This window comes from Esox lucius, chromosome 20 (assembly GCF_011004845.1).
Source record: "Esox lucius isolate fEsoLuc1 chromosome 20, fEsoLuc1.pri, whole genome shotgun sequence".
Lineage (NCBI taxonomy): Eukaryota > Metazoa > Chordata > Actinopteri > Esociformes > Esocidae > Esox > Esox lucius.
The window spans coordinates 27,785,607-27,799,576 of NC_047588.1; the positions used below are offsets into that span (position 1 = coordinate 27,785,607).

The 13,970-nt window shown below is 40.2% G+C and overlaps 1 protein-coding gene across 3 annotated transcripts; it reads right to left on the reverse strand.

Annotated features, from left to right (window-relative positions):
* Nucleotides 1-787: 787 nt before the first annotated feature.
* On the reverse strand, nucleotides 788-9,251 carry dbpb (D site albumin promoter binding protein b). Of its 3 annotated transcripts, none has more exons than XM_010884889.5 (5): nucleotides 8,376-9,251; nucleotides 7,850-8,073; nucleotides 5,986-6,456; nucleotides 3,652-3,932; nucleotides 788-3,552 (listed from the first exon to the last, which is right to left on the reverse strand). In XM_010884889.5, exons 2-5 carry the CDS (start codon nucleotides 8,040-8,042, stop codon nucleotides 3,337-3,339), a joined length of 1,161 nt encoding a protein of 386 aa, XP_010883191.1. In that variant the 5' UTR covers nucleotides 8,043-8,073; nucleotides 8,376-9,251; the 3' UTR covers nucleotides 788-3,336. The 3 variants fall into 3 exon arrangements, with proteins under 3 accessions (XP_010883191.1, XP_010883190.1, XP_010883192.1); XM_010884888.5 differs by having other exon boundaries at nucleotides 7,850-8,117; nucleotides 8,376-9,236; XM_010884890.5 differs by having other exon boundaries at nucleotides 3,667-3,932; nucleotides 7,850-8,117; nucleotides 8,376-9,159.
* Nucleotides 9,252-13,970: the final 4,719 nt, after the last annotated feature.

Genomic DNA, 13,970 nt, shown 5'->3' on the forward strand with positions numbered 1-13,970 from the left:
ATCCAATTAATGGTTACAAGGATAGACTTTTCTCTCATTCCACCACAATTAACCAAAAATGGCCACCAATCGAAATTAACTTGTGTGTTTGTGGGACATTAGTGAATTCTCTTGTTTTTATCTTAGGCCATCACAATGTTCCAACACTGAACCAATGTGTATTTGGCCTATCTGGCTTGATTACAGGATGGCAATGTAAAACTACATAATATCTCGGGAACACTGTTTCACCACATGATGCTATTGAGTTCGAGTTCAATATATAACAATGTTACAGACATTCAATCAAGACTACACAATGCTAAAACCACTGATAAAATACTTACTTAAAGATGCATTCAGAGATCTTTAGCATCCCCCTAAAAAAATTCATTTTGAATCAGATGTATACGTATATCAGTTGTTGCCCAATAGAATGACATTACCAAATAAATTGGTTCATGAGCATCATAACAACTCTATGAGATGATACAAAAATTCCAGACTGAATCTTTAAAAACATTTATTTCATGTCCCACCCAAAAACACAAACAATAACCCACCCTCCTAAAAATTATTCCCAATCAAAATCCTATTTTCCCTAACCCTACTTCCTAAAATGAAATATTGAAGGATTTCCTTAATTTCTATCCAGAAAAGGATAGTTTAATATGTACACACACACACACACACACACACACACAGAGTATATATAAGCTGAACGAAGTGTAAATAGAAAACTTGAAATTATCTCGACTAGGAGTAAACATTAATGCTGATAAGGTACTCAAAGAAAACAGAGAAGCAGTAAGTAAGAACAATCTTTAATTTGTGTTTTCGGGAAAGCTGGACTAAATCCCCATTACGAGCACTGAGTGGGCTGGAAAAGTGGACACCACTGGTGCAGATTGGTATTTGTAGTTCAATAAAAGTCACTATAAGAGTTATCATCATCCACATTGGGGAGGAGATTAGGAACAACATCCAGTTGGGAGAGCATAAGTACAGTCACTGAGGTGAAAATAGGCTGCAGAAAACAAAGAGGAACACTGTGGTTAGTGTGCATAGTCCATACACAGCAAGAGAACAGAACTGTACAGTCAACGGTTGAATGGGTTTCTACCACTGTCATTTTCCAGGTAAGACATGAGCCAGCAAGTTTGTGGAATCCATGATCAACAAAGAAACCAAGATGGCTGCCATCCTCTGGGAACTGTGTTTCAGGGAAGTCCGGGTAGAAAATGTCTGCAGGGATTATGAACAAACCAGCGCCAGTCGAGCGGCCAAAATATGATTTACATGTTGTAGGGCAGGAAGTGACACATAAACGCGGATGCATTTCTGAATAGTCTCTCTGAGGATAGCTTACGAAGCTTCAAAATGCAACTGATCTTGTTCATCCAAAGAAATAAAATAATTCAATTATATATAACAGCAACAATAAAGAAGGATAACAATCATCATAATCATAATAATAACAGTAATAATTGTAATGGTAGTTAGTATTTATAACATGGTCATGGAGGAAGAGAAGCACTCTATCACTGTTTTGACTGGGCCCTTTGTCTCCCCAGGGTTTAGTGGTTGGAAGTGAACCATGCCACCTTACAGTCTATGTGGAAACCAAGACGATGCTCAACAACACAAAACATTTTGGAAAACTGACATAAAGTATCAACAACCTCAATAAATCAAAATTTTACCTTTTGGCTTTTTATTAGTCCCAGAAATCTGAGAATTTAACACCATTCCAATCGACAAGGAGAGTAATAGATGATCATCTCTAATGATGACCTATTCCCTAGGTATATGTGGGAAAAGGGGGTTCATTTTAGATGATACCCTGCCACAGACCCTGTCTCCTGGAATACATTTGCATATATGCAGTCATACACGCATCTCATCTCTGTAACATCCACACATTTACCTATGTAAAATACCAAAACTGGTACATATACACACACACACACACACACACACACATATGTGTGTGTGTATATATATATATATATATATATACACACACATATATATATTCAATATAGACAATATTTCTCTTCTACCAACAATATTAATAATGCTAATTAAAATCATTCATATAGTACAGTAATACAAGTGTGCTTTTTCCTGGGTTAATGGTGGGCTATTTAGGATGTGAAGACATTGTGGTATACAATCTACACCACAGAGACAGAAACAGGCTATTTGGATTGGTTAAAGGTAAACAAAGCTATTTTGGGATTGGTTGGAAGTGATATTTACTGTTGGTTATTGAATTTCATACAAAAAACACATGAAGGATGAGAACATCCTAATGCCAAGAGAAAAGATCAAAATAGTCCTCCATAACACAGGGCAAAAGAACAACTAAAAAAGTATTTCCAACCCATTTTGGGCAGGATATTCTACATCAGTTCGAATTGACAATAATCCAAAGACAAAAAGTGACAGAAAGAGAAGGAGGGATTCCCTCGGGTTCAGCAATATGAGTATATAGTGGAGATGTGAGGGAATGGGTCATGTACTACTCTTCTCTATATGACAGAGAAGACTGTGGGAAGCTGTGGGAGCATTTGCACAAAAGCCCAGACATATAACCCATTACTTAACAGTCTGGGCCTGTTAATGAATGTTGATGTGAAAATATCAAGGGCTTGATATTAACACAGGACAAGTGCAGCGAATGATGCTGGGTTAATAGGGTTGTCTCATTTCTCTCTTCTACTTTTTTTCCATTTCAGCCCAAACCCCAACTTCAGAAACATAATAAAGAAAACAAAGTAAGTGCTTGTGTAAAATCTACAAAGAAATGTTGAACTGTACAGTTTTAAAATCATTTTGCTCTATTTTACAATTTAAAATGGCCTCCTTGTCGCACCTTCCCTGTTCCTGTTTCTGGACTGTATCTATGTCTTAAAATCCAACACAGCCACCTGGAAAATAGCGTCTCCTTTACCAATCTACTTTAAAAATGTATTTTTTTGTCATAGCCCTCCATCTCCCTATATCTTACATATTTTCCCTCTCATATAGAAAATATACAAAAATTATTTCCAAAATTTGCTCCCACTCTAGTCTTATATCAGTAATATAAAAATATACAATTCTCAGATATCAAAATCTTCAAAACCACGTCTTTCCTTCGCTCATCTAAAGCTCCAACAATCCTCCTGATTACGTAATCTCTCTTTCTCTAACCTGCCCACTCTGACATCATCAACATGTGACACCTGAGCTTCTTTAAATCATCCTTTTCATTGTCTCATACATTCATCATCATCATCATCATCATCATTATCATTGTCATGATCGTCAACAGTTCCTCATCGTAACAATCCTTCCTCATTCTCCACTTCTTCACTGGTCTCCATGGCGATTTTCATATTTGTTGAGGATGTTGCGGCAGCGACCAAGCTCCTTCCTCATGTCGGCCACTTCCTGTCTCAGGGCTTGGTTCTCTCGCTCCAGGAAAGCGGCGCGGACCGAGATTTGGTTCTCCTTCAAGCGCCGTGCATCTCGCGAACGCTTTGCTGCCTCGTTGTTCTTACACCGCCGTGACCAGTACTTATCATCCTGAGAGAGGGTAGGAGAGGCACCGTCAGAAACGAGCCACTGAACATGTGTAGGAAATGTTCCGACCCTGAAGCACCTCCTCTTAATATGTCTACCTACTCTCTGACTACCAACCTTGAGGTCGTTCGGCACCAGCATCTTGCGGGCCTTCTTGATCATGGGCTGTGGCTTGAGTTCGTCCTCACTGAATCGGTGTCTGCGGGGGTCGAAGGCGTCCTGGCCGGGGATGCTGGAGAGAGCCACGTCGGCCGCGTCCGGTTCAAAGCCGCCCATCATGTCCGGCCCGTTGGAGGTGGGCGTCATGAGAGGAGTACAGGATGAAGAAGAGACGGAGGAGCCTGGCGAGCCACAGTCATCATTCATGCTCGACTGGCTGCCTCCTGAAAGACAGGATTATTTGTTATTTTCAGCAATTAAACCTTTATGTAAAGCAAGACATTCCGTAAAGATCCATTTTTACTCATTGTCCTCCAGATTCCTCAGGTAGCAATATCACAAAGCATGTCTCTATAAGCCAGCTTTCACATCTGTTAGGTTGCAGTTAAATGCATTGACCACCAGGTGGTGGCGGGGAGCTTCTTTATGCTCTAGGCCAAAAAAACATGTTTCTCACCCATTGCTTTGTAAATTTCAGCCATTAAATTACTATATCCTAATTTTCATTCCAACTATATTTTAGGCGCTGAATTTCACAAACTGAATCAAGCACCATACCAGTTTTTCTTTTTTTATTACTTATCTTCTACATTCCATATCATTGTGTCACTTCTGCTTGTATTATGACCATGCCAATAAGACTGTTTTCTAGAAGAAACAATGATCATATTATAGGGTGAACTGTTATATCAATAAATCAAATTTCATGAAGGCTTTTTACATCAGCAATTGTTACAAAGTGCTTTGATATAATATAGGTAATCTCATCCATTGAAAATCTGTATTTTGCTCACTAACCTCCTTTAGGGCCTAATGCATATAACAGCTTGATATCCATATCAGAAAGAGTAAAACAGCCTTTTTGTCTTCCTCTTTTAAGAGAAAACAACCTCAATTAGTCTACATACTGTAAATCAGTGGCCAATTGGCAGGTATTTAAATGAAAACTTAAATCATTATTGCAACGTTCTCTCATCTCACTTCATTAAATTAATTATCCTATTCTGAATAAGTAAGAGACATATCATCCAAACACTAATATCAATTTTTCCTTAATCCTTGCTACTTTTACATATCCAGCAAACACAAATGATGAGTGCATTGCAATTAATAAATGACTAAACTGTAAAACCTCCATTCTTGTGGCATTGAGTGTTGTGACATGTGACATCGGAAAAACAACTCAAAAAGCAACCTGTGTTCCATGTCCTCTGTTTGGTTCCTTATCTCAAACGGTTCCTTAATCTCTCTCATCTGCATTCAAACATTCCATTTGAACTTCAGTATCAGAAGGCAATAGGAACCTCTCCCTCTCCATTCTCTCCTTCGCTCTCTCTCTCTCTCTCTTCCTCCCACCCTCGTGTGCCCCTTTGCTCCTCCTCCTCCTCTACTAGGCCCCGCCTTTCGTTCTCTTGCTCCAGTGCTCACAGCTTCGGCACGTGAAGGGACGCGTGCACATGGCAATAGCGTGTGAGTTGGGGAGAGATTTAAAGACACGCGATCACTACCACTCACTACACATACTTCCCTCCTCTCCCTCCCTCACTTTCTCTCACACCTCCTTCTTTCGTTCTCTCGGCCTATGTACCTGAATACCTTAGTGTACAGCAAATGGCTGGTTGAACCTGAACTGAACATACAATAGATCAAACCAGAACCAATCAGTCAGAACTAAGGCTGTCAAATGTCTCCTGTCTTTTTCTTTCAGACAGCCTAATTGTTAACCCTGCTACGGTGTAAAGGGAGGTTTGTATGCTACAAGAAATGCCTGCCCTTTCTTTCTCAAGCCATGCATGTTGTTCACTCTCTGCAAGGTTAACTTTGTGTTAAGGGCTGGATGACTTTGCCGACAGTCTTCCGTTTGACTCCACAGAAAAATGTGCTTGGTCACCATACCAGAGGAGTTCAGTATGAGCACTTAGGGTAACTTAAAGAGCTGAATCATAAGCAAACAGCCTCTCTGAGGATATGGACATCCTGCATTGGCACCGGGTCACCATGGTATCAGCCATATCACACGTCCTCCATTTTAGTTCTTCCATGTAGTTCTGCCATTACACAAGGCCACACCACACTGCACCATAACCCTTCCAACGTTTAGCCAAAGAAAATACCAATGCCATGTCCCCCCACATTAGGTATACCACGAATCACCACAGTGTAACTCTCATTGGTTCTATTAAGCAAGTGAACTATAAACGGATTAAATGTCTTCAGTTAAATCAGCACAAAAACCTTTCTCAATGCCCTCATCACAGCAGGTTAAGGTCAACTCACCATAGTCAAGTCCTCCCTGCATGTTGGACTGGGCCACTTCCAGACCAATAAGAGATGGGGAGGATGATGAGGAAGAAGAAGAGGCTGATGAGCAGGGTGGGGGCGATGAGGGAGGGCACTGAGAACTCTGATTGGGCACCGCTGACTGGGAACTCTGGGAAGGAATCTGGGCTGTACTGGAACTGTTTTGCCCGTGGACCCCGCCCATCCCGTTCTCCGTGAGGAACTCCTCCAGGTCCATGTACTGCAGCTGGAAGAGGCCTCCATCCACCGGCAGTGTTCTCTCCCACAGGAGGGGTCCCAGGAAGGCAGACTGGTTGAATCCTGCACCCGATCCTCCACCACCGCCAACGCTGCCACAGCCACTACTGCCAGCGCTGCCCACCCCACTGCTGCCACTGCGCATGTGGCAGCCACCGCTCCCCCCACCGATGGAGTCCTCATCCATGTCTGTGATGGTTCTATCTTTGTCTGTGTTGGAAGAAGACAAAATGGCAGACTGGTTGGTTAGTGATGGATGGACAAGTATTCGGAAATTGCTGCCGTTGTTGTTGTCGCAGCATTGCATGTACTCGACTAGATACACTCCCTCAAGCCTGGTTCCTCACAATGTTTCACCCAATGGACTTGATGGAAGGACTTGACAGGGTGTCATTATAGTCTGTCCAAAGCTCTACAGCTCAAAGGCTCAAGCCTAATAACTGCTGAGGTCCTGAGGCACAATTCCACTAAAGAGGTGTCGACTTTACACATTCTGAAAGAGAGATGGACATTTGAATGGTTTGACAGTCGGACGCTTTAGCTGCACTGCTATGTGCACGAACACCAATGGAAGCTTCATTAAGACCATAAGAAATGGACATAAATCTATGAAAACTGCAAGATTTAGAATTCTGAATTGAAAGCTACATTATTTGTTTTCTACCTGGTAAAACAAATGAATTTGTGAGTACAGGCATCCATAACATAAAACAGGCCTTTGCTGGTACTGTTGTTATCTTAATCTGCATGATACATTCAAAGTATTCCTGGGCATTGGAAAGGTGGAGATCATAATCTATGTAAAATATATAATGCTGAGGTCACAGCCGAGTCCAACATGCGATGCTCCATGATTCTAATCTACTGGATTTTAGAGCATCATAATTGGCCAATGAGTGACTTTTGTGTTTGTTGACTGTCCCTAAAGATTAATCTGTTTAATATCCCTAAAGATAATATACAACATGTTCATATTCATGTCCTTCCCAGTTTCCTGCTCTATGATGTAGATGCTGCATCCAACGAAAATCAGTTCTTGAACTTTCATATTCGGAAACTGACTTGTGTTATCAGAAGTAAAAATACCAAACTGACCCTGAAACAGCTCACTAAGTGACATGTATATCTCATGGTATGTGTGTGTGTGTTGGTTGCAGAAACATTCATCATTATCCAAAACAGTATTGAAAGACCAAGCCCATAAATGTTCTGTTTTGTTTCCAAACAATAAGTTAGACAGCTTTGCATGTGTCATGTCTTGTACGTATGCATGTGTGTGTGTGTGTGTGTGTGTGTGTGTGTGTGTGAGAGAGAGAGAGAGAGAAAATGGCTGGGCCAGATATAATAAGTCATTCAGGTGAGCACGGCTGTCTTCTGTAATATAGGCCTACTTATTGGAGATACGCAGAAAATATATCTCTGGCAGATCCAGTGGATTTCGGATCTTTACAAATTATGCAACGAAACATTACATAAATATGCTCTGTTTTGCGGCATAAATGCAGCAAACTCCAAGAGAAACACCGTTGCATTGTAAATCAGCCAGCCTTCATGATGCACAATAACAGTGTAAGACTCGAATTAAACCGAAGTATCTTCTCACCTTTTACGTCACAGCAGTCTTTCAGACTAGCTCGGTCTCCCTTCATGGGATGCTGCAAGAGCGATTTCAAACTAGCCATGGAGTTGATGTGTCCACCGCTGATGGATCCACCAGATTGGTTGCAAGTCCCGAACTGTGGGCTAGCACCGGCTGGGAGGTCCGGGGTCAGGAGCTGAGTGAGCTGCCTGGACATAGTTGGCCGGACGGGGTTGTTGATTAGGATCCTGGGACGCAGACGGAGTCGAGATGACTGGCAGATTACTCACCGCTTTTTAATGAACGAAAATATTGAATTAACATTTATGATAGGGATATTTTCGTTCAAAACACGTGCAATCAAGAGCCAATATGACATGATAAACGTGTTCAAATAATACAAAATACGAATTACTGTAAGTAGCGAGGTACGATCCCATTTAAATACGATTCTCTGGCTCAGCCAACGACACTGTAGCCTAAAAATAACACGCAATCATTGCAAACATCGTCTCTTATCTGATGAGAATGTCATTAAACGATTTCTTACCTTTCCCTCGATTTAGGCAATAACGTTGTTTTAGAGCCACTGTTGTTTCATCATAGGCTAGAAGTATTCCACTCGATTTGTTACAGTCCTATGTTGTTCTATAATTCCTTGGTTCAGATCAAGTTGTTTTCCCTCAAAAGAGAGAAACGGGAAACTTCCAACTAATTAAGTAGCCTATGACTGGTGTCCATGGTCAATGCAAAAGTGAACAAAATAAAATCCGAGCTGGAGATCAATAACGTTAGAAGTTATAGTAAAATGTCCTGAGTTGACAACAGAAAAGCAAAAACTATTAAAATATGAACAAAATGAATGTCAAAGCAAGGAAAAAATAATGTACTGCTTCAAAATGTCAAATGAAAACAAATAATGAAGAGCGAGAACCGGAGATGGCTCCGAGTACGCGTCGCTATTGGTCGGATGACAAGCAGTAGCCTATTGCTTTTTTCTTTCTGCGGTGTTGTCGCTCTATCGTTCTTTCGGGAGGGGAGGGCTCCACTTTTCCCCCGCGTATTTTCTGTAGCCAATGTACCGATGCACGGGCACGGGCTTGGAATTGGGCTGCGCGACGGCTGTCCTCTCAGCTGGAACGAACACGGGCAGTTCACGTGACGTCACATCTCATAGGGCAAGGCAAGAGAGGAGGCATGGTTGGCTTATGTGTTCAATATTCATGATACACACCTCCCCTCGTCTCGTGCCACACCTCGAGGGGGCACGCCACGGACTTGTTTGTGTGATTCTGGACAGACGGACCAAAACATATGGAAAGTTGTCAATCACTCGCCACCACTATCATGCCATGATAACCATCTTTCATGAAGTTGGAACTTTAATGTCTTTTTGACACTACAAACAGTTTAGGGTATCTTGAAGCTACAGAATGTTATTTTAGACATAAAGAGTATGGTCCAAATGTCGTTCCGATGTGATAATTTCATTAATACAGCAATTGGCCTAGCACCATTCTATGACCAAGCAACTGAGTGAAGGCTATAGTTTTCCCAGTCCGTTTATAATCCAAAGAAAACGTGAGTGCCTGCCGGGTTTTCAGGCGAAAGGAACACAGCAGCACGTTGCTTCCTAAAAGCAGAATAGCTGTTCTAGCGCACATGTCCCAGGCACGCGGAGGTGCAGCCGGTATGCATGCCGCTCTAGCTGCGATTGGCAGGACGGAAATTCTGTCTCCTCCCCTAGTGAGCGCCTATTGGAAAGAACTAGGCCACCCGCCCCGCCCTACGGATTCCCCCCATGCTACGGCCGCGTGAGACCGATTCAAAGAACAGCGCGAGGTGTCTGCTGTACAGTATTTTCACCACACATCGCAGCAGCCACAGGATTTTTTTTTTTTACTGCTATTCGGACATAGAAAAACAATATTTAACCAAATTGTATTAACAATATACATCCTGGTGAGTCTAATTGTGAATCACCCAATTTCTTAAATAGACATGACAACCGCAAATTGAATAAATGGGGAAATAATTTCTATAATTCATTTCTGTTTAATGCAGATGTATTCAGCAAAATTACCTCTACAGGCCTTAATGCCAGAAGTAGTTATAGGCCCACCTATATCTAGGCCTCTTACAGTTTTGCTCAACAGACCATGATCTATCTAGCCACAGCAGAAAAAATTAGGCTTAAAAACTGAAATACATGATTAACAGATAATTGAATCAGATAATTTTCTGGACTTCATGTCTGGATTGTTTTTCCTAGGCCCATTTTTAGGAGCAAAACTTACACATGCACATACACTGTGATCAATGTACAACCCTGTTTCCCAAAAAGTTTGGATGCTGCATAAAATGCAAATAAAATCAGAATGCAATGTTATGCAAATCATTATCCCTATATTTAATATAAAATAGTACAAAGACAACATATACAATGCTGAAACTGAGAAATGTTGCTCAACAGTTCAAGGACACCTTTGTCATATTTTTTGTTTCTTAATGCGCCAAATATTTTCAATAGTGGACAGGTCTGGACTGCAAGCAGGCCAGTATAGCACCCGCACTCTTACTACAGAGCCATGCTGTTGTGATATATGCAGAATGTGGTTTGGCATTGCTGAAATAAGCAAGGCCTTACCTTGCTTTTTCCCTGAAATGGAAATGGCAGCATATGTTGCTGTATATATTGTACCTGTATATATTGTTCAGCATTAATGGTGCCTTCACAGATGTGCAAGTCACCCATACCATGTGCACTAATGCACCCCCATACCATCACAGATGCTGGCTTTTGAACTGTGTGTTGAAAACAAACTGGATGGTCCCTCTCCTCTTTAGTACATAAAATGTGGCATCCATGATTCCCAAAAATAATTTCAAATTTTGTTTCATCAGACCACAGAAGAGTTTTCCACTTTGCCTCAGTCTATCTAAAATGAGCTCAGGCCTGAAGATCACAACCATCCAGTTTTGGTTTTCGGCCTGGTTCTTTGTATATAGCGACTTCTCAGAATTCTCTGAATCTTTTAATGATATTATGGATCATAGATGATGAGATCCCCAAACTATTTGCAATTTTACATTGAGAAATTGTTGCACTATTTGCCCATGCATTCTTTCACAGAGTGGTGAACCCCTCCCCATCCTCTCTGGAATTATCTTTTAATACCCAATCATGTTACTGACCTGTTGCCAATTGAGCTAATTAGTTGTGATATTCCACCAGGTTTTATTCCTTTAGCATTACACAACTTTTCAAGTCTTTAGTTGCCTCTGTCCCAACTTTTTTGAAACGTGTTGCTGGCATCAAATTCAAAGTGGGCATATATTTTTCAAGAAACAATAAAATGTCCCAGCTTCAACATTTGATATGTTGTCTTTGTACTACTTTCGATTGCATGTAGGGTTTAAATGATTTGCACATCATTGCATTCTGTTTTTATTTACATTTTAAGCAGCGTTCCAATATTTTTAGAAACAGCGTTGTGCACTAAATTCACTGCAAGTACTTTGTTACCTAAATATCAGCATGTGATTTCACCAGAAAAGTGGCAGCAAATGTGTTTACGGTTGTCGAAATCAGTTAATCTCTACCACAGAAAATTCCTTATCAGTATCCAGTATAGTTCAGAATGGAAAATGTCTAATACACAATATACATTGGAGTGCCTGGAGGAAGCTATAAGGTGTGGTCTACAGGTCATTTATAAAATAGGTACTTTGGGACTGACCAAAAACGTTGAAGTATCAGACATCATATAAACCGGGTGTCTGAAGTTCTGAATGCTGATTGCTTGAAAGCTGAGGTACAGTATAGTATAGAGGGCAAACTGTGTTCCAGTGCTTTGCACCTTCCACCTGGAATGAGCTACAAAAGATTTTATAACAAAATGTAGTGAGATTTTAGTGACTATAATTGATTTTAAGTCCAAAATCAAAACCATGATATATATTGAAATGGGTTGCTATAAATGTTTTGAATCGTGATCTTAATTGGAACAATGGTCATTTATGTTTATGTTGTGGTTTTATGTACTGTAACTTCTGTGTGCTGCTTTTCTTGGCCAGGTCGCTCATGAAAAAGAGATAGTTAATCTCAATACGGCTAACCTGGTTAAAAACAGTTAAAAAAATAAAAATACTACAAGTATGACATCAGATTACATTTACCTGTTATAACTGTGTTAGTAATCATTTTAGAATTGCAATTAGGTATTTCGGGGGTTTGTGTAATACTGTGACATACTGCTGTATGCAGGCATTCTGCAATGCGCTGTGCCTAAGAACACCTCTTGGCCATGTTATATTAGCCATAAACCACACCCCTCATGCCCCACTGCTTAATTATAAACCTGGCGGTTCGAATCAGGAATGCTGATTGGCTGAAAGTCGTGGTATATCTAACCTTCTCGACATCACATCCCTTTTTACTGTTTTGATAAGTGTGGGTTTTAGAAAAGCTGAGTGCTGTATCCAATTATTCCACAATGTGATGTGCCTATGAACAGTACTTAGCTGTGGTATATAAGCCATAATACTAGACCCCCTCTGGCGTTACTGCTGAAACATACCAACAACCCCAGCCATGCTTTTTTTTTGCTATTATGAACAAAAAAATTATAATCAGATCGTGACAGAACATTTAAGCATTAAATCCCAAGGGGTTGTGGTGTATGGCTTATATACAATGGCTAATGGCTCTTTCTTATGCATGATAAAGCGCAGTGCCTCGATACAGTGATATATTGGCCATATACAGTGAACTTCAAAAGGATTTGGACAATAAAACCACACTTTAACCTTATAAACATTGTATCCTTTCAAATGTGCTGGAATACCGACAAAAAACAAATGCAAGCGTCACTGTCCAAATACTTTTGAAGTTCACTGTACCTCAAACCCCTATGTGTTTGTAAATTGATAACCTATAACAGCAAAAAATTGTTATACCAGTAGTATACAGCCTTTTATGAACTAGGTGATTAGAATCCTGAATGACGACTATGTGAAAGACAAACGCATCATATTGTTTGGACAATATCGGTTGGACCGCCAGTCCACTTCGGGGTTGTGATTTGCTACTTCAACTGTCGGCCTACTTCACAAAGAACACATCAATATGCACAGGAAATAACATTCACAATAGACATGTTATAATTTCATGTTTTTTGGGGGGGGAAGGGGGGGGGGGTCATCATGATTCCAGTTTAGCCTTCCTGTGTAGGCTACATCTGAGTTTAAAGACAGAGGTATTAACCTTAATGAATGAATACGTTCCGGTCCCTTACATGCCAAACGTGACAGTGATGATGCCTCTTAAATGACTCAAGTCACACAAGAACAACCAGGGAGATGCTATAAAAGTAGTGAATGAAGGAGTATAATTCTATAGGTCTACATTATAATAGCCTACATTCATAAAAACAAACTTAACTTAGGTCAGACATAACTGTCTGCAATTTAGAAGGCTATTCATTTTGCATGGCATTGTATATTTGGACATTTTGCAGGACTCATAAGTGTCCCAATGTATCAAAACAGAAAAAAACTATACTTAGTAACAAAAATATGGAAACTATTATCTAATAATAATAATGAGAAAATAATTATATTATAAACAAAAGCTTAAGTTAACAGCTTAAAAACGTCTATACACCTACAATTTCTTTTTCTTTTTTAAAACAACAAATAAAACAAAATCATTTACACATTCAGTATTTACAAAAATCACATTCAGTTAGTTATCAGGAGCTCTTTTCCAGATGAACGTATATGAGCAATTAGGGATAAGACCCTTACTCAAGGGCACAACCTCTGGGGTTTCTCCTTCACCATGTCAATTCATGATATAAACCAGGAACCATTTTGTTGAAGGCCCAACACTCCAACCTCTAGTTCTTCAAACTCAACTCAGTTTTAATTGCAACTCTGTAATTAATCTTTTTAGACCTGGGACTCAATTATTTCTGAGGCAGAACAGAAAGACAGCAGGCTTCGGGCCTTGTAGGGTAAGAGTTGAGTACCCTTATACAATGTGTTCATCCCCCACATCTCTTAGCAAAAACACAAGTTTGTTCTCAGCAATTGAAAAGGGTCTTTCTTAAATTCACTGTGTAATTTTAATGCCTTGACTTCT